Source organism: Porites lutea, chromosome 3, assembly GCF_958299795.1.
Source record: "Porites lutea chromosome 3, jaPorLute2.1, whole genome shotgun sequence".
Classification (NCBI taxonomy): Eukaryota; Metazoa; Cnidaria; class Anthozoa; order Scleractinia; family Poritidae; genus Porites; species Porites lutea.
Genome location: NC_133203.1, coordinates 32,312,569 through 32,333,059, shown reverse-complemented (window position 1 = coordinate 32,333,059; position 20,491 = coordinate 32,312,569). Strand labels below are relative to the sequence as shown.

General features: G+C 40.1%; 2 protein-coding genes across 2 annotated transcripts in view; one reads left to right on the top strand and one right to left on the bottom strand.

Moving 5' to 3' along the window:
* Positions 1 to 367: 367 nt before the first annotated feature.
* Positions 368 to 16,331, bottom strand: LOC140930948 (uncharacterized). The gene is made up of 11 exons (XM_073380665.1): positions 16,072 to 16,331; positions 15,909 to 15,988; positions 14,194 to 14,248; positions 11,796 to 11,905; positions 10,803 to 10,906; positions 10,587 to 10,683; positions 7,968 to 9,121; positions 6,723 to 6,811; positions 5,526 to 5,930; positions 3,426 to 4,132; positions 368 to 1,763 (listed from the first exon to the last, which is right to left on the bottom strand). The coding sequence occupies exons 1-11, from the start codon at positions 16,181 to 16,183 to the stop codon at positions 1,707 to 1,709; spliced, it is 2,970 nt and encodes a 989-aa protein (XP_073236766.1). The 5' UTR covers positions 16,184 to 16,331; the 3' UTR covers positions 368 to 1,706.
* A 1,359-nt stretch (positions 16,332 to 17,690) lies between these two features.
* The window catches only part of LOC140930947 (RNA-binding protein 45-like), a 4,434-nt gene continuing 1,633 nt past the window's right edge, over positions 17,691 to 20,491 (top strand). The window contains exons 1-2 of the mRNA XM_073380664.1: positions 17,691 to 17,995; positions 19,567 to 20,491. The exon at positions 19,567 to 20,491 is cut by the window's right edge and continues 1,633 nt beyond it. Coding sequence (XP_073236765.1) covers positions 17,699 to 17,995; positions 19,567 to 20,491 — 1,222 coding nt within the window. The 5' untranslated portion in view covers positions 17,691 to 17,698. The remainder of the gene's footprint in view (positions 17,996 to 19,566) is intronic.

Below are 20,491 nucleotides of genomic sequence, written 5' to 3'. Positions count from 1 at the left end.
CTGACAGATAGCCTGAAAAGGAAAAACCTGGCAATACAAGTACGCTTGCCGCATCGGTCTATGCTTCCTCTAAACAGGACTTCGTACATGGCTACAGCCACACAGGTTATCCTACAGGGCCCAGTTGTTCTAAGGCCGGTTAGCGCTTAACCGTGTTCAAAAGCATTTTCTCGGATAATTTTCTCTCTTATTTTTAGCGCTTCCAATCATCAACTTGTGGACAAAAAGAATTAAAACTGAAATGCTTTTTAAGCTTTCAAATCTTAATTCAAATCTCGCACTAACCTTGGGTTATCTTAACCCAGCTTTGAACAACTCGGCCCAGAAACACACACACAAATAGACATCATGGAAATCTCAAGGGGAGTACTTAAATCAGTTTTATTGGACCGTCAAACGTTTGGATTTTTTTACCCCGAGTGAAAAGCACAATAAACAGCGACACACAGAGACACTGCTACTGCTCAGTGACCTTGGTTTCAATTCGCCACTTATAGAAACGAGAAGGCAACTGGCGCCAAAATGCGCCCCGCAATTGTTTCTGGGATAGTTGCGCCGGTCAGCTATTGGCCTTTTTTTCCCTTTCCCTTGTAACTATCCCAGAAGTCTTTGCGAAAGTCAACTCGGCCCAGTTTCCTTCTGGTTTCTAAAGTGGCGAATGGCTACATGTACGCATTTCATTTAACTATCCGGCTGTTTCAAATAAAAACCATAAAAACAGTCTTTAGGCAATGCGTCTTGTGTATACAAAAGCTAAACCCAGGGCTTATGATCTCAAAATAAATGTTTGTGAATACATTTTATGTACAAGCTGTATAAACTTGAAAGAGGACGTAGTGATAAGATGAATAATACAATAAGCGAGCGATGGAAAACGGAGAAGAAAGCTCTTCTCTCCCTTTGACATTGAGCGAAAGGAATTGTTGTAACTCTAGAATCGAGAAAGTCTGGCAAAGAAAGTAGTCAAATAAATAGAAGGAGAAAGCAGGAAATGTTTTAGGCGAATGATAACAGATTAACTGTACAAAAATGAGCGAGTAGAACAGAAGTGTTCAGGTGACTTCTTGCTCAGAAGACGTAACGTACAGCTCCTTAAACAACCACGACGGTAACAGAACAAAAAAAAAAAGGACTCCTGTGTTTCAAACGTCCTTGCGATTACTCTAACTCGCCCCCCGAATTTTTCTCTACGCGAACTTTTCTGGACTCGAGTTCTAAAAGGATTGTATCCAAATTCGGAAAGCTAGAACAAAAATAGTCTCCTTGCGTTTATGTCCGTCATAAAATGTGTTGTTAGGAAGATTAACTTCGTTGTCGTGCAGTGAAGGCAAAGATACATACCAAGAAGTGGGATGGATGTGCAGAATTGTATTGCTCATTAAACCTATTGCTTATTAGCCGTTCTCGTTGCTGTCGCTGTCGTGTTTGCGTAAGCTCTTCAATAAAATTGGCCTCATTCTATGCTTTACTTTCGAAATAACATGTTCTAAAGAGAACCAATTTCGTTAAGCAACGATAAAAACCGTATTGTACATTGTTCTCATCAGCCAAAACAACGGCCAGTGTTACGTTCGTACTGTTCACGCTTTCACTGATCCGTTGGAGTTTTCTTTGTTGGCATTTTACTGTTCGTTCTAAGATACATGTTCCCGGAACAGCAGATAGTCGATATTTCCCTCTGAAATATGACGATTGATGAACGACCGCTAACCATTTCTCGAAGTTTTCTCCAAGGAATTTGAACTTTTGTCCAGGTCGAAATACTGCAAAGAAAGAAAGAAAGAAGGAAAACAATGTAAGATGGAAAGATAAAACAATGTTAAGGTAGGGACAGTACACATTTGACTGGCAAACCTGAGGCCGACGGAGTGCCCATTTTACCCCCGTCTCTCCATCAGTGTTTACGGGTATTCAAAGCTACTTTCAGCCACTCGGCGAGGAAAGACGCCGAAACAACGATTTTGAGGTAACACCTGGGAAACCAACTCGGAACCGTCGTAACAGAAGGCCGCACAATAACCAACTTTGCTAATTGTTGCTTCAGGTATTCTCAGGGTTTTAGGTAGCATTAGGAGGTACCGGATGCAGTGGTTCAGCTGGCAGACGTGCGCCGTTCACGCCGCTGGGGCGAACGTTGAGTGCCTGAGGCACGAACTCCTAAGGGGGCATGCCCCCCCCCCGGGAAATTTTTAAAATTGGACTCTCTAAAATGCAATTTCCTGCGTTCCCTGTACCGGAATTGGGTAACCGGGAAGGTCTTTTAAGGCGTTATAAAATGCTCCCAAAAAAATATACATGTGTATGATAGCAATTAACTCTTTTTCTCGATTGTATGCATTACATAACTAAGTGAGCAAAATAAGGTCAAGTCTTTCTTTGGTTAATAAATGGTAAAAACGATTTTCACACTTGAAAAAATACTTATTATTTCGTGTGTGAACTACCGGACGTTCCATGTCAAACAACCGTTGCGTCCAGCGTCCGGTTTTCAGCCTGAAACGAAACCCCTGTATTCCCGGTGTTACGATATTCCTTTTTGGAATGTCAACACAAAACAAATTTTGATGGGCAAGACAGTTTATTTATTGAGACTAAAACAGTCTATTTCTTCTACAAGATGTTCTCTAGTTGTTCCGTTATCATACACTAATAGAGAGCTTTAGATTCTGAGAGGAGGACGACTACGAGTACGAGATTTTCTCAATACTGAGTACTGCTTAAGCGTGAACCAGCGTCATTTTGGATGGGACAATGTGATAGCCGTCGTCATTCTACCACGAGTTATAGCGAGAATGTCGTAGCGGCGGGAACAGGTTATCAAATGTACGAAGTTTTATCATTTACCTATCGGGAGAGGGCTAAACCTCCTTCAGGGGGAAAAAAGTAAAATAAAGCTTTCCAAGGTGTCTTTTTTTGAGAACATACGCAAAAACTTTAAGTTAAATTTCCTACTCGTACTCGTCCTCAAATCTAAAGCTCTCTATTTATAACCCTGGATCTGAGACTCGTCGCCGTCGCCAGAGTCGCGGTTGCTAAAGTTCCCTCATGACTAGAGAGCAACAGACATCAACCTAAGGTGCTCGTCTTAAGCCGGAGTATCGGGTTCTCAAGATGCGTACGAACCCTGTGTAACTAAAACCCCATTTACACGCGCTAAAAAAATCGGCACGGCACGCCAAATTTTTGGCACCGTGCCTACGATTTTAAGGCACGGCACTCCCAATTTTCGACGTGTAAACGTATCGGTCCCAAATGTAATATGGCACCAGTGCTCAAAATTTTAAGGGATGCCGAGACCACCTCCCACTACCTCCCGGAGGTAGTCTCGGCACGGGTAAACGAGGCATGGTGCCAAAAGTTTGGCGTGCAGTGCCGATTTTTTTCGCGCGTGTAAATGCGGTTTAAATGTATTTATTAGGGCATACCTGAGCACGATCCTTAGTCCCCGCCTGACTGCCGTCTAAGGAGACCATGGAAAGAGGCGCTAAGTGTGTGGCTTTCATCATGTCCACGCGGGCCCCACTTAGTGCCATTTGATCCGTGAATGTCAAAAACCCAGGGTACGAAAGCGACAGTGAGTGCCCCTGATTTGGACCCGTGGTGGGTAACAACTTTGCGGCCTGCGCTTGTTGGGTCCCTAGTTGTTGTTTGTCCAGGCCGAATGTGGCCTGGTTGGGCAAGCGGTGATGGTCCTCCTGTTGTTTTATAAGCTGTAGGAGGACGTGTTGTTGACTGGGCGTTTGCTGTGCCTGGGAAAATGCTACGCTTGTGGGCGACGGCTGGGGGAGGATTATTTTTTGCTGCTGAAAGCGTGGCTGTAATTGCGATTGCTGATGCTGTTGTTGTTGGGCGGGCTTCGAAGTGGCCAGTGTAGAAACCATAATCGGCTGTAATGCGGCGTTTACCTGTGTCGGCTTGAACTGCTTTTCCTGCTGAATCTGTTGAGGAGAGTTTGTCTTCGGCTGCTGCAGAATCAAGCCACCTACATTGAGAGATTGTTTCTGTAAAGTTGAGGATGGCGAAGACGAGGAAATGCCCTGTGCAGAACTAAAGCTCGTCTCCGGGCGCTTGACTTGCGGCTCCTTCGTCTTGTTATCCTTGGCAAGTCCTCCATTTACCATTCTCTGTTCGCCTGATAAAAAAAGTAATAAATAAAGGCGTTTGTTTTACCCTGAGTACCAGAGGTTAATTTTAACGAGCGCAGCGCAGGGTCCGAAATTGCGCCTTCCTGGTCGCCAATGCGACTAAAAATTTAGTCCTGGCGACCAGAATTTAATAGCTGGTCGCCAGCTAGCGACTTGTAAAGTTGGTTGTTATTGTGGACTTTAAGGTTCGGAGAACTGATTAAGAAGTGAAACCTCGAAGCTATTTGCCAACAGTTGTCTTACTTTTTGTCCTGGTGATATTTTTTAACTAAAAGTGAAACGAATCTTCCTGTAATAATCAGAATAATACCTCTACAACAGCTACGATCAATACGAGTTGAACGTTTCCAAGCCGCTATGTTGTTTTCAGCTGAAATACGGTAAGTACGTTATGTACTTTGTGGACTGGTACGAGTAATGTGGCACAGTTGTGGCCTGGTACTGTCACAGTGATATGGGCATCGCGGCTTGACTCGTGTTTATGTTTCGTGTTTCGTGGTAGTTATCGGAAGAAAATAGAGTTTTGATATGATTAGTGCAGTTATGGGCAGACAGCTTTCTGTTCCTACGTTCTAGGTCAGACAGCTCTATATCTCCAAAAAGTAATTTGTGGAAAAAATAAGACTTCACTCGTACACGTACGGTTGCTTTCTGGTATCGGGAGCGAAAGTATTGCAATTTTTGAGCATAAAAACGTCCATACCATGCATTTTTTATTCTTGTTTAAACTTTTATTTGAAAAATAGGGAGGGGAAATTTTTGGCGACCACAATTTGCCCTCTGGCGACCAAAAATTTATACTTCATCGCCAGTTGGCGCCCGTATTAAAAAGTTAATTTCGGACCCTGCAGCGGGATCGAAGCCACGAGCGGCGAAGATAAAATTCATCGGCCTGACCGAAACCTGAAACCGTGCAAGAAATATAACTGGCAATCAGGGTACTAAGGTTTGTTACCATTACATTTATAATAAATATATATATTATTCCAATGATGATAATCTCGCCGTTTGGTATTGACACAATAATTTTGTAATAGGACTTTGTTTCGCACACTGAACTCAGGGGTGATCAGGCTGGCGTTGCCAAATGGACCTTTTGTGTCCAAACGTTCGTCCAAAATTATCTCCAAAGTAGCCATTATAATAACTAAGAGTGCAACCATCGCCTTTTTCTCCTCTTCTCCTTTCTTCCTCCTTGCTCTTTCTTTTTTTCCTTTTCTTTTTTATCGTTAGTGTGATTTTGGAGTTTATCGGGTCCAAAAAAATTGCCTTCCGACGCCTTTTTACTCAAATGACGGCAAATTCCGTTAGGTTGGTTTTAAAAAATCGGCTAGAGGTATATATTTCACCTTGGAAAATTTATTAAACACTGATGATTACCTCCAGTGATGCTCCCTGGCTTAACATTGGCGCTCATGGGCGCCTTGCCCTCACTAACTAAAGGGACCTTCCCTCCATCAGCACTTTGAGAGACTTTCAGCTTAGGTGCCCCGTCAGCCCCTGCTTTTATGGTTCCACGTGGTCCTTCAAGGCTCTGGGTCGTTTTTGTCTCAGTGGATAGTGACCCTTGTGATGCGGCCGTTGCAGCTCTAGAGGAGGTTGGAGTGGATTGACTCACCACGCTGGGAGTGGCTGTTAGGCTTGTACTTGTGCAAGACATGGGTGTGGCTAGTCGAGCGTTGACTTGCAGTAACTGGTTTTTCCGGTTTGTCAAGGAGGCGAGACGCTCCTCGAGGCGAGAGTTGTCAGCTTTCAGCTGATGAAGACTGGACATCAGTGAAGCAACTGCAAAAAAATGTATACCAAAGAGGCATAAAAATACACTTCCACTTACAACATTCGTTGTTTACATGTCGGTATCCTCACAACATTGAAACCTAACTTTATTCTCACTACCTGGCCCAGATTGAGTGGTTAGAGAGTTGTAATAGAAGGTCGTGAGTTCAATACTTTCTTTCATGGCTGGTGTTACCCTTACTGTCCAAAAATTGAAGTTTACAAGGTATGTTACATGGTTCCTGAATCTCAAAGAAACTGGACTAACAAAATATGGTATTTCCAAAATACGCTGTCATCTGAAGAGAAGAATGTAGAAAATGCGTAAAATTTTGGCTTCACTCTTCTCGGTTTGTCATTTGAAATTGGCCCTTGAAAATCATCCTTGATCCTTGAAAGTTTACTTTTTGCTTAACTGATACGCGTTTTCTCATTTTACTACACTGATACTTACAGTACTTACCAATATAATTTGGTAAGGTTCCACATAAAGACATATACAGCTATTTCGAGAAAGGTTGTCGGATAAAGTGCACGCGACAAGCCCGAAAGGTATTGTGGGTGGTTTTGAGTTCACATTTGATAGAATGGCAGGAGAGGCCATGGACATACGTCTGTGAGTGCTAAAGGAGAGCAACAAAAGCAGGTTCGACAGCTACACTGTCAGGAACAGTGTATTGAACATATGCCATATTACCTTTCGAGATTGTCGCGTGCACATTTTTCCGACAACCTTTCTTGAAGTAGCTGTATGACAGACCCCTTCTGATATTGTCACACGTTTTTGTATGCAATTCTTACCATCATATTGGGAGGCCTGTTGCATAAGAAACTGGGCTCCCTGATCCCACTGATACTCCAGCAGTTCCTCCAAACTCGTTGGAAGCTGCCTGCAAAGAAAGGAAAAATAATTACAAATAATCAACCGTTTTGCTCTCAAGAAAACTAAAAATCAGATGTAAAAAATATCGACATTAATTTTTAGAATTCAGTTTCTCACTAATCTGAGAAAACAGACAACGTTTCTCAACGCCACCGCGAAACGAGCGTAGAAACTCCATATTTATGACGCGTCGCTACCCAGATCTGGGTATTACTTCTAACAGGGTTCGTACAGATTTTTGGATCCAAAATTCCAGACTTTTCAAGACTTTTTTCCAAAACAATAACTTCTTTTTCCAGACGCAAGGTTATCAAATAGGTCAGTGACCAATAGAGACCTTAACAACGCAGGTACAAAGCTTTTTTAATGATGCGCTGCGAAAAAACGGGCGAGATCGAATAAGATTTGACCAAAACAAAAGCAAGTTCGTTGATAAAGCACTTGCAGCTTTCAAAAAAAAAACAAAACAAAACAGAACGTAAACTCAAGGCTTTTACCATTTTCAAGACTTTATCTCTATTTTCCAGACTGTATTGCTGGGCAAGTTTCAAGATTTTTTCAAGAATTCAAGACTCTGTACGAACCCTGTTCTAATACTTAGTTGAACCTTTGCTTTATCCAATCAGGCTGGGGAGTGACACGTCATCAGTATGGAATTTCTGCAGTGGTTCCCCAGACGTTATTTCGCGGGAAAACCAGAGGTGGCTTCGCAAAATGCCGTCTGTTTTCTCAGGCTATTGTTCCACATGTCCCTTATTAGTAAAATCCAACTAGTGGTCTATTATCAATGCTGCGTTCTGATTGGTTGAGCTACAACTAGGCTATATGCTATAGCCCCCTAGTAGCGAAAAGCGCGGGCTTTTTGGCGGCAAAAAGGATTAAAGTCTAGCTTTAACTAGCTAATTTTTTTTTATTCTCGATATTTTTGACAAACTAGTTGGATTTTACTAAAACAATTATTCCTCTCGCCCTCATGGCCTCTGAGTCAATAGCCCATTCAGCATTCGGCCCCTAGGGCTATTGACTCAGAGCCCAATCGGGCTTAAGGAATAATTGTTAAATACCTACACTTGTACTAACTAGTAAATGAAATCACCCTAAATGAAACCTAAAAAAGAACGCCCATGGACCCTGCTGCAGCTATTTGTATTTCAGATACTTACAAGGGGCCTGTGTTCACATTATTGGGTCTTTGTACATGCCCATTTTCCAACAGTCCTCTGTTGCGGGGCTGTGGAATCATATACGGATTAGGACTTGGCGTCCGGGGACCATTCTGAGGAACACTGGTCCCTTGGTTGCTTCCACTGAACATACCCGGGCTTGAAAAGCTGGGATATGAAGGCATTGCCGTGGATGTTCCTTGAGTATCTTGGGAAAAGGTAGAGGGAAATGCTGTATTCAAGGGAGATGTCACCAAGTTAGCGGCAGAAGTACGAACGTTATTCTTATGATCTCCGGTTGAAGCATTTGCCTTAGATTTCAAGGGCGGTCTGCCAACTTTTCTCTTCGGTTCATCACCACCCTTGTTAGCAGGCCGTTTCTTGGGCACACTACTTGCTGGCGGTTGCTTTGGGGCACTACTAGCCACAGGCTGTTTTGGGACACTACTCGCCACAGGCTGTTTTGGGACACTACTCGCCGCAGGCTGTTTTGGCGTTTGTTTGGGTGTACTTGTTACAGGTGACATTATCACGTCCATTGGTTGTGTTATCTCAGGAAAAAGAACATTTGTGGCAGTCTGAGAGATTTCTTGCAAGTGAGTGGTGACCGTTTTAGGAATCATTTCTGGAACAAGCACTGAGGATGACATTGCTCTCGGAGAGGTCATGTCCTTGGTGGACAACACTGGACCGTCCTTGGTGGACAACACTGGACCAGCACTATCAATTTGAACAGGTTCTGTAGGTAACTGTACCAACCCTGGCAAGGGTGACTGTCGTGGGCTACCGCTTGAAATGCTCGCAGGTTTTTGCGTCTCTGGTGTTGTCTTTGCATCTGGAGAATCAGTTGATGCTTTCACAGTCGAAGGCTTTCTACCCCTCTGTTTTGGAGTAGAGGGCTGACTTGATGAGCCAGAAGCACCGTTTTCAGGTCGTGTTGACTGCTCGGTAGATGCCGCTGCAGTGCCAGTGGAAAGTCTCGGCTTGGGAGGCTTCTTTTCTTTTTCTTTATCAGTCTTGTTTTTAGGTTTCTCTTTCTCTTTTTCTTTTTCTTTATCAACTTTATCTTTTTCTTTGTTGTCCTTTTCTTTTTCTTTGTCAGCTATTTTTCCTGGTTTGTCTGTTGGTTTGGTGTTGAAAAGAATGCCTTTGGCCTGTAAGGGAATTACAAAACTAACTTATTATCAACAACAAATACATGTACAGTTAAACCCTGCTTTAACGACACCAGCTGGATTTCAATTTAGTTTTCCTTTTGGAGGCAGAGGGATGGGGAAGTGCTGTACTTGTATTTTTGGTAACTACTCGTGCATCAAAGAGCTTAATTGTGAAACTAGACACATTGGCAATAATGATTTTCCAACCATGACATCTTGCCAAAAGGCTATAGTGTCACCTACTCAGCTCAGCCGTAAAGGTGAATCTTGTTATGGCCCTAATTTACAGCTCTGGATTTTACCAACAACATCTATCCCCTAAACAGGACAAGTAAGTGACATTGCACCCAAGGGTTCATTGACCTTCTTATACTGTTTTAAGCTAGTTCTGGAAAAATTATATGGCCTTAGTTTTGTGAACCCAATGTTGCCCTCTTTATTCTTGAAAAATTTTATAGTACTATGGAACTAACCACCTGAATGCCAAAAAAATATTAATTCTAAAGTACGCTATTACATGGTTACAATAGTGTTCATGTTCCAGACTTTATCTCCATTTTCCAGACTTTTTCCAGGTCTGGAAAATTACTGGGCAAATTTCAAGACTTTTTCAAGAATTCAAGTCTCTGTATGAACCCTGTCAAGTGTACAATGCATTGAGGAGATGTGTTTTTTAAGTTATCTGCTGACCAGTTATTGGCTTAGATTGATCACAGGCTCAATTACTTCTGGTGTTTTATATTATTGCAATAAAAAGGCCATATAATAAATAACTTATTAACCTCATCCATTCAGTCATCAAAGGGAAATCTCAGACTGAGGCCTTGATGTATTGACCTTGCTATTGTTAATAAATAATATTAATTGATATAGATACAAGGCCTTGGTCTGAGATTGACCTGTAATGATCCAGCAGACAAGGTTAATAAATGGTATTTTTTATAAGGCCATGTCTCAAAAGGACTGGGAACAAACAAATTCAAGAATTTGATTGGCTAAAATCGATTTTGACCTTGGTCTAGATTTTCCCATCTACACCGGCATCTAGACTGATCTTGTTGTAACAGTTGTCCTCAAAAACGTTACAAACAAAGAATATGAAAAAATTGGCTTGTTGCTGTTAATAATACTAAATGGAAGAATCAGTGGACCTTCACGAGGAAGCAGGCAAAGAAAACGAGCAAATGTTGGCAAATCTGAGCCCTGCCAAGGAAGCAAAAAGCAAAGATGAAGTCGAAATTGATGTTTTTGTTCCTTTGTTTTCTTGTTTGGCCACATGATAACATCTTATTAACCGAACTAGGTCGGTCTGTGTGGGAGAATCTTGACCTTGGTTGCTGGTACAGACCTCACTGCGTTCCGTCTGTACTAGCGACCTCGCTCAAGATTCTCCCATACAGACCTACCACTCGGTTAATAAGAGCTAAGTAATCAATAAAACATCAAAAGACAAAACCAGTACCTTTTTGTTCCAATGGAACTGACAATAACCAACATACTTGACAGTAGGTCCTGACTGGCCATCATTTTCTTCACATAACAAGCCAGAGCTCTGAGCACTAAAATCCAACACAGTACATGACAACTATGAACAGGAATCACATTTACTCAAAACCTGTACATAATATATGTAGAAGGAAAAATTTATTAATGCCAGATATGCAACATAAAGCCATACCAAGTAACATGGAAAGCATGCCTGCAGCCAGTCTTGTTACAGTTCATACAGGCTCCATGTGCTGTTTTACTCTCTCGTCCTCTTTCTTCACAAATATAGCAAGTCTGATCACAAATGTAAAGATAAAACAAACAAATCAAACCAACTGGAAGGATCACATTAATCCACTGGAATACATAAAATTACCAGCATCTATTTTTCCTTTCTTTATACATGTAATACACAAACAGTATTTCTTTTTAATCAAAAAAAGAAGAGTTGTAAGGATAAATAAAACTGATCACCAGAAGATATACACCTTGAACACGCTCTTTAAACAAGGAATATCACAAGAATATTCCCCTTAATTTTCTGTCAATTACCCTACAAGTACATGTACAATATACAAAGGTTCCCTCATTAATGAATACAAGCTAACCATGTTCTGTTACCAATAAATCATAAAAGAACCCATTCGCAGGGTTATCAGAAAGTTTTGAAGTAGACAGCTGAGTTGTCAAATTAAGAGGCCAGTCCAGGGATATTTTATTTAAAAAATGCCATCCGTAAAGAAATGCCAATTAGAGTAGCCGGTCGATAATAACAAGTAGGTGGTGATCTTTTCCGGCAGCTGGCTACTTTTGACAGCCCTGCATTCAAGAGCATGGGCGTGATGACAAGCACTGTCATCACAATCTCTTTCCTATCACATTGTCCTTTTAATGCTAAGCTGGGAGTTGCCCAACAACAGCATATCAGAAAAGAGAATATGGGAGGCTTACAGGAGCTGTCCCCTTCTGGTAGGTTGGATTAACCTTGAGCATTCACAAGGAGTCAAATTAATAAAGAAAACCAGAACTGCTTTGCTCCAAGTTTTAAGTTGGTGGCTTACATTATTTATCACTTTGAATAAGACAATTTCTTTGACTTGCTAACTTGGTTGTAAATTGAGTACAAAGAATTTTTTGCATTAGTCTATTTTAATATGGATCACAATAAAAATATTTGCAGTACCTTACAGAAGCGATCATGTGGCACTGAGGCCAAAATTATTGGCTCCATTGTTGTAACATTTCCAAATCTCACTTCAGGAATGTATAGTGCACAAACAACATGCGCCCAGCCTGTTAACACAGACAAAAAGTTGTAAACTGGAAGGTAACTTGAACACATACAGCTGTATACATGCCTACATAATAATGTTATTATTATGAGTAAAGGCCAATCAGAGTATAAAGGCTTTCATGTAGAGAGGCACATTTGGTCTATTAAAGCTTGATACACAGAAAAAGAAGACACATTCAGCCAGCCACAATTAATCTTATGTAAGCTTCATTACTCAAGGAAGCTGTCAGTACGTTGATCTAACATTACCATGAGAGATCTAACCAGCAAGATTTTATAACAGGGGCCAAAAATCATGACACATGTAACTCCACCATCATTAATTCACTATTACCACTGTATTAATGGCTGCAGGAAAATGGGTCATGATACACGTACAATGTAACACATGACAAATGACATTAGAGTGGTTTTCGTTTGAGTGTCGTAAAACCAAAACCAAAGTAATTACTCTGGCCAATCACATAGGACACAGACAATACATTGAACCAATCAAAACTCGAAGTAATTACATGTGGCTGATGCAAAGCGCGGGAAAATGCATGCGAGCGCGTCACAATTGGCTTTGGTTTTACTTCTGATTGGATGAAAAGGTGGCGCGAATCTTTTAAGCCAATCGCATCGTGTAGAAAGTGCAAAACCAATTACTTTTCGACACTCAAATGAAAACCGCTCTAGTCTGCACTAGAAATTGAGCGTTCCCTCTCTTGAGCTGTAGTCTTCAAACTTTGGGTGCAGGATTGCAATACATGTACATGTAAATACATTTTTACACACCCTCTGATTGGCTGAGAGACGTGTTCGCATGAGAGTATGTAAACATGGTTGTGACATCACGATGTTTTGCTTTTTGTGCGCTAATCACACAAGCACAAATTTGAAAAAGTTTTTGAGTTGAAAACTCAACAACTTTACTTTATGTACCCATTCTCTTGTTGGCTGAACCTTGGAAAATGTGTCAATTTCATTTTGCTTAAGCTGACGGTTTAAGCGAGAAAACTCCGCATTTTGGAAAGCACCTTTTTCAAGAACCAAGAACTAATTATGTGAGCAAGACCTTGTTTACAAGACTTCGTGACTGGTAAGAGTTTCTCTTTTAATCAGTGTCATAACAATGAGTTTTGCAATTTTTCTTGGGCAAGTTACCCCGGTAATAAATATAAGCAATACAAATCTTTTTTCCCTCTATTTGCATAGCCTGATATAAACAAGAGTGGGGTTGGGAGAATTCTCAACAGTTTTATGAACCCTAAACTTCGTCTCAGGTTTGCATAACCGTCTTGAATTCTCCCAACCGCTTTTGTGTTCATATCAGGCTATGCAAACACGGAAAATGTTTCTATTGCTTAAAGGCCACGTCAATAAACTGGCCTAAACTTAACTTGCTCATGGTTCTTTGTAGAAAAAGGAAAGCCTTTATTTAGATGTTGGTTGATTTATTGGAGGATATACCATATTTCCTCAAATAATAGCTGTCCCTCGATTAATGGCGTCCGTTGAATATTCATCCCCCTTGGACAGAGATATTTAAAATAATTGCCTTCCCGCCGCTCCTCTCGCTATCTTCTGTTCCTTTTATCCCCTCCCTGTCAAGTTGAAGTGAAATGAGATTCATGCGAGACTGATCAGTGATGATTCAAGCTAGGAACTTAATTTGGAACACTTAAAAAGCCCATGTTCAGTTAATTCAATGTCCTTATTTTTTAATTTAATGGCATAATTTAGTAAAACAAATGACTTCCAGTGAGCAATATTAAAATAATCACCTCCCTCAAAAAATCACCTTCCCTCGAATAATCACCCGCTTTTGTGCGAAAAAGAAATAATCGCCCCAGCTATTATTCAAAGAAATACGGTAATGATGATCATACTTGGAGGAAGGGGAGAGACAGGAAAATGGATAATGCAAAGAGATAAAAGCAGGCATTATCTAGTTGTCTGGTGGAAGAATAATTGCATATTGAACATGCCACAAGTTGTAGAAAAATGATAGCATATCTAATATTATCTATTTAGCATTTCTCAACATGTTTTTAAAAGTGTCAAAGCAATCATTTGAAAGTGTACGCCTTACGTGTAAAAAACAACAAGCTCTGGGAATGGGGACTACAATGTCTATGAAATATAATTTGTGTATCCGGTACTGGACCCATATTTTACCAAAAATTGAGTTTCTTTCTGCTAAAAGTAAATGCTCTAACCCAGGCTTCTTACACATACACTTTAGGTTTCCTTCTCCTTATGTCAAATGCAACAAAAAACTTAAGGATTAAATAAAGACACCAACCTCCAGTATCTGTTCTCTTCAATGCTCCCTCTTTATATGGACACAACTCACATTTCTGTGCAAGCAAATCAAGAACCAGAAAGTTAGAAAGAATATATGTATTTATTCAATTATGGCAGTTAAAGTTGATGCTTGTGCAGTTTTCTAAAGAAAGCCTGAAAATTTTTGGGCTTCCTCTTCACAACTGCATAAGTTGACTTTCACTATGATGATCTTCTTTGGAGAAACGCAGAGAGTTCTTATCTTTAGTTCAGTGCTACAAGATAGTTTTTGGAATAGATAGAATTCCTTTTTTGGACTTTTTTGAAATTACCAAGTGTCATCTAACTAGAGCTAATCACGATTATAATTTTTATGTAAAAGTTGCCATCCTAAATTGCTACAAATATTCTTTCTTTGTATGGATTGTTAATGCGTGGAATAACTTGCCTAAAGATGTGGTACACTCAGGATCGCTGACTTTATTTCACAACAGATTAAGGATTTATGTGAATATTAATTGATACGATTGTAAATAGTTTTAATTAGGATGTGCAAATAATTTTTTTTATTCTAGTTTTCAGGTTTTAGATTTTTCTCTCTGTATATAATGTTTTAGATTCTAGATTTTACATTTTCATCTTTTATTTTCGGGAATCTTTCATATAGGGTTGACCTCTAGATATCCCCTTTCGAGAGGTATTTGGAACTTTAGTTTTTATCTCTTGAATAAAGTATTATATTGTATTGTATTGTTTCTTTGCATTTATTTCTTCATTTTGCAGTTCCAATATATAAAATTATCATTCAATGCAAAATTTTCTTCCTTTTTTATTGGATGAGTGTGTACAATATGACCTACAAATTAAATAACTGCCTTTTTACTGCTCATGTGCAATGTCATCCAGCTGTGTTTGGCTGCAAATAATATTCTGCTCATGTGTCATGAAAACCACGCTTTTCTGCTTCTTGCGATCACTCTTGTGTGAAAATAGTAGATCGCAATTATTTGCCTCAGCCTTCTGCTTTGGCAAATTATTGATCTGCTCGCCACTGACAAATTACAATATTTGGCTCAACCTCGTCCAATAACTGTTAATTATATATTCATTGATTCAATATTTACTCAGTGAACCATCATTTTTAAAGGCCAAAGAAACAATGAATATTTATGCCATCTAAGGTTAGTTACATGTAACACAAGGCCGTTGTTACAAGCCAAAAATTTAACTGGTTATTAGATAAATTATGCAAGTCCTAGTGACTTTGGCAGAAACACGTTAAGTCGATAACACAAGAAAAATCTCAAATCCCTAGTTTTCCCATTTTTCCACTGTTTATTTCAAAATTACAAAAAATAGACTGTTAGACTTTCAACTTTAAAAACATTCAAACTGAAAATTCACAACTTGTACATGATTATCAGGAAACAAAACAGATTGGCTCTTCTCTTACACTAATGATAAACCTCGCACGAATTACTCTATTGACGAAATTTGAATAACTGAACTGGAACTGTCAGCATGAAATCTACAACCTACATGTAAGTCAACCTGCAGGTCACGCCAACTTGTAAACAAGAAGTTCGTGACAATTCTTCCTGTTAGAGCAACGCAAAATTCCTTATACCAATAATTTTGGGGGAAGGATTCCGCTAAACAATCATCAATATTGTCGTTTCATATGAACAGGGCTGTCAATAATAACATTTAAACAACGTAAAGTATATAACTCACTACTCGAGCGATTCTCTCCTGAGACTCGCATTTTCGACAAAACCACGGTCCTTTAGGTACATGAACGATTCCATAGCAAGCTGATGGTCAAAAAAATAAAACGATCAGAGACATATCTTCAGTGAACAACGAACAAATAATAAACAGCGCCAAGAGCAAACACCTTTATGCACAGCGACATTGCAGCCATGTCCGTCACAATAAACCAACGGGTTTTCTTCCCATCCTCTTTCGTCCGAACAAACACAACAGCCCCCTATCATCTCCTTTACCATGTTTGGAAATCACGATAATTATGAAGCCCTTTCAGGAGCTCTTTGGGCCCGATTTAAAAGAAATCGGTTCGAAAGGGACAATAAAAGTGCGCCGCTCCATGTATTACATGGTTTTTGAAAACTAAAATGGACGCGCGATGCAGCAGCACATGCTAGCAGCGCGACTGCGTTGAATGGAAAGTCGCTGACCAAACGAGGCTGACTGTGGACCCCAGGCTGTGTTGTGTCCGGTCTGTCCGGTCTGTATATAGCAAATTCTCCCGCAAATTCTCAATCTTGGACAAAATGAAATGGAAATTCCAGCCCCCTTTCCCGCAAAATTAAAGATAAAGTCGCGCAAATGTGTTTTATTTGGGGGAAAGGGGGGAAATTAAGACGTCTAAATTTTCCGTCTATTTTGTTCAATATTTTAGTCTGCAAACTACCCGCCTCGTTCAGACTCATTTTCGCCGGCCCGTGTACGAACTTTATGCAGGAGCCTATGACAAGTGGTGGGCTGAAGGCCTCGCATGGCCGAAAAAGTCGCTCGTGCGCGCGATGAAGTAACCTGGGGCCCGTCGAAAGTTTTGCATCTAACATGATAAAATCAGTTAATGAAACAAAATGGAGTAGCCTTGCTAGCCAGGACCCGTGCTCTTATTCTTTATATTTCGATTTGAATATTTGTTTTCGGGCCCGAAAAGTTACCGGGACTTCCGAGAAACGGGCCCCTGACTCGGAAATGAAACGGAAAGAAAAAAAGGTTTGTTCGTGCCTGGTTCAGTGTCAAGCTAGTTGGAAAGCCCTGCGAATGTATACACACCGATAACAGTTCTTCCCTTGCGTTGATACTTCCGGTAGTCATTCCGCTGTCCGGTCATATACCAACTATATACCATATACCATATACTACAGTTTGCCGAAGGGAATTTTCGCAATAAAATTCTTTCGACCAGAAACTCCACTATAACGAGTGAGCTACAATAACAAATCGAATTTCCAGATTTTTTCTTTTCTTTTTTTTCATCTTCACGGATTTAATGAAGAAGCGGAGAGTCGCTAGTAGATGGCCGGAGGCGGGCATACCCGCCATGCGCCAGTGATTCAGAGGCGGCCTTGTTGTGGTAGTGGACTACCTTTGGACTATCTAGTACTTTTTCTTCTAATTATTCCCTTTAAATTTTAGCTTTCAGCAACCCCCAAATCTAATTGCTCCATGATTTAAACAGCACTTCCCCCGCCAATTTTTGTTACACGAAAACATTCACTCACCCAAAATCTCAAACATTTATTGGGGCAGGGTCATGGGCTTCTGATTGAAAAAAAAAATACTAGTACATCATGGAGAATGAAATCTTAGCAAGAGCTGGGAGAAAAAGGGCATTTTTGCGTCATTTTTTCCCGCCCTTTTAGAGACTTTCCCTCGCCCCCACTATCTGCTCCAACTTCGGCTCGAAAAGACTGGGACGAGTATTGACTGGAGCTGTTCATTTCCCACGAGGCACTTCGCGTCACCAAGCTGCGTTCAAACTCAACATGGCTGCGAATCACCAGCAACAGATGGATTCCGGTTCAATTTCAGGACGCGTCGACGTCGATAATCCGCCGTTTTCTCGCATCTTCATAGTCTGCAGCAAAAGACATACGGGGGAGGATATGAGGGCCGCATTTGAGCATTTCGGTAGCATCGAAGACATCTGGGTTGTGAAAGACAAGCACACGAAAGAAAATCGCGGCGTGTGTTACATCAAGTTCGCGAAAGCTTCCTCAGCTGCCCTAGCTTGTGAAGAAATGGATGGCAAGCTTATTGGAGAAGACACTAAGCCGGTTAAGGTAAGATAAAATTGTTACAGGTGTAATAATTTGGTACTGTGTTTAAATTCTGAGGTTTGCGTTGCTTTGAAGTTTGTGTAAGCATTGTGACAACTCGCTAATTTGCAAGATCGCAAAACATGTGCTCTTGCTTAGAGCTGCCTTAACTGATTCTTCGATATACCGATTATCAAAAACTGCTGAGTTTTGTTTTGTTCCGTGAGAGAGTTTGTCTCATTCAGAGTTTTAAATTGTAAAGTTGTCTTCTAGGAAATTTTGCTAAGTGGAAGGTAGACACTTCACAACTTTTTTCATTGTCTTCAGCGAGTGCGTTTCAAATTGTTAATTATTGATGTCAGGTAACTATTTTGTTATCAGAAGTCTTGAAATAAAGTCGTTTTATTGATCTAGTGAAAATCTATATCTTCACTTTCGTACATTATGTTGTTGTCATTTGTATTCAAATTTCTTAGCTGTGTCCTGTTTGTGTAAGGTTCATGCATGTAAGCTTAAGTTTCTTTCACAAAAAGAATAGTATCAAAACATCTCGCTACGTGGAAAAGTAAATAGACATTTTTCCAAACCATAAATATTTTACGTTTTGTAGATTAACTGCGTAATTGACCATAGATAAGCAAAAAGTTCAACGAAATAACTTTTTCTAGTAAGCTATCTGGTAATGGAGTAAAATATACCATTTTACTTTATGATTTTTTATGTTTATGTCTTCTTTTCTATATTTTTTGTACCCTGTGAAGTCCTGTAGAAAGCTCTTTGTTTTATTTGGTGAGATAAAGTTTTTAAACATTGATAGCAAATTGCTTGTTCCAGGTTAAATATTTGTTTAGTGGCTGGGCACCTAATTAGATTAAACTCTAAAGTGAATTTTTGCTTTCTAACTAATTTTCATGTCAGAACCTTTTTATTAATTCAAGTGATTTTCATTTTTAAATCTCTAAATAATCTCTCTATCACAAGAATTTGAGTAGTTTGTTTGAAAATATTTTTAAAGTACCTTTGGCTTTGATATGTATATAAATATCAGTAGTGCATTAAAGATTTTGCAAAAAGTAAATCAGATATTTTAGTTTTTTCGTAACAGTATGGCTTTCATACTGTTGTCAAAACCAATTTAAAATTTCAATCAAACATGTAGTTTTAATTGCATCACTTGATTGTTTTAAGAGGAACACACTATATTGACTACAGTGTTGTTACCCTTAGCTGCTAGATAATTTTGCAGATGGTAGTCTGCTAATTGATTCTTTTAGCTTTAAATGTACTTTCACCTAAGCTTATTTGGATGAAAAAATTTAAATAGTTTCACCTGTTATTTGATATCTGTTGAGGCTCAATTTTATCCTTAGTTTACCAATGTATATAATTATTTTATTTTCCGTTGTTTCCAACTCAACGTGACATAAGCATACATGTAATTGCACCAAAATATTAAAGGAAAATAAAGATTAAGCCCAAATTTAAATTAAGTCACTGCATGTAATGTATTTTTTTTTTCTTTTGTCAAGATGCAGTGTCATAGTTCTTTGACAAAGAGTTGCAGTGATTATTTTTTTTGCCCCTTATACTTGTAGGTAATGATTGCCCAGTCCAAGGTTTCTGGCTCAAAACAAGACTTTCAAGATGATACAGCACTTACCAGACTGTTTGTCATTTGCCCAAAAGAATATGCAGAGGATAACTTGCGGCAGAAGTTCCAGGAGTTTGGCGAGATAGAATATGTTCAGATTGTACGTGACCACAAGACACATGAAAATAAAGGCTATGGCTACGTGAAATTCAAAAAGTCGTCATCAGCAGCTGTTGCTCTAGAAAACTGTGATAAGTCACTAAAAGCAGTTTGGGCGGAACCCAAATCTGCAAAGATTGCTCGGAATGCTGCTGCTGCTGCCGCCGCCTTACAGTCCACGCTAATTCCTCATAACCCATTTCTCGAGGCAAATAGCTTTGCTCCACCACCACCAACACCCCCTGTCAACATGAACATGACACCAGCAGCAGGTCTCCCGGGAATGATGGATTACTACAGTTCTCAAAACCCAGCTGCAGCCGTGGCAGAATCAATAACAACATCACACACTCCCACCCGGCTTTTTGTTAAAGTCTCACCGATGATCAATGCAGAGCAATTGTCGCGCCTGTTTGATATCATCCCTGGCATGCAGATGTGTGACTTGAAGCGGAACTTCAGCACCGGAGAATCAAAGGGTTTTGCTTATGTCACATACAACTCTGTTGGATCTGCAATCTATGCCAAGGAAAAGTTGAACGGGTTTGAATATCCTCCGGGCTCAAAGCTTGTGGTCAAATATGCTGAAGACCCTCCAGCAATGCGAAATAATGGTGCAGGTCTGGGTAGTGATACCACTTTCCAAGTGCAGTCACACGGTTCTAAGTCATCACTCTCTGGAAGTTCATATGCAGTGGACTCAGCGGCAGTTTATACGACAGCAGCTCTCCCTGCTCCTTCTCCTTTGGCAGACCCAAACTCGGAGGTTG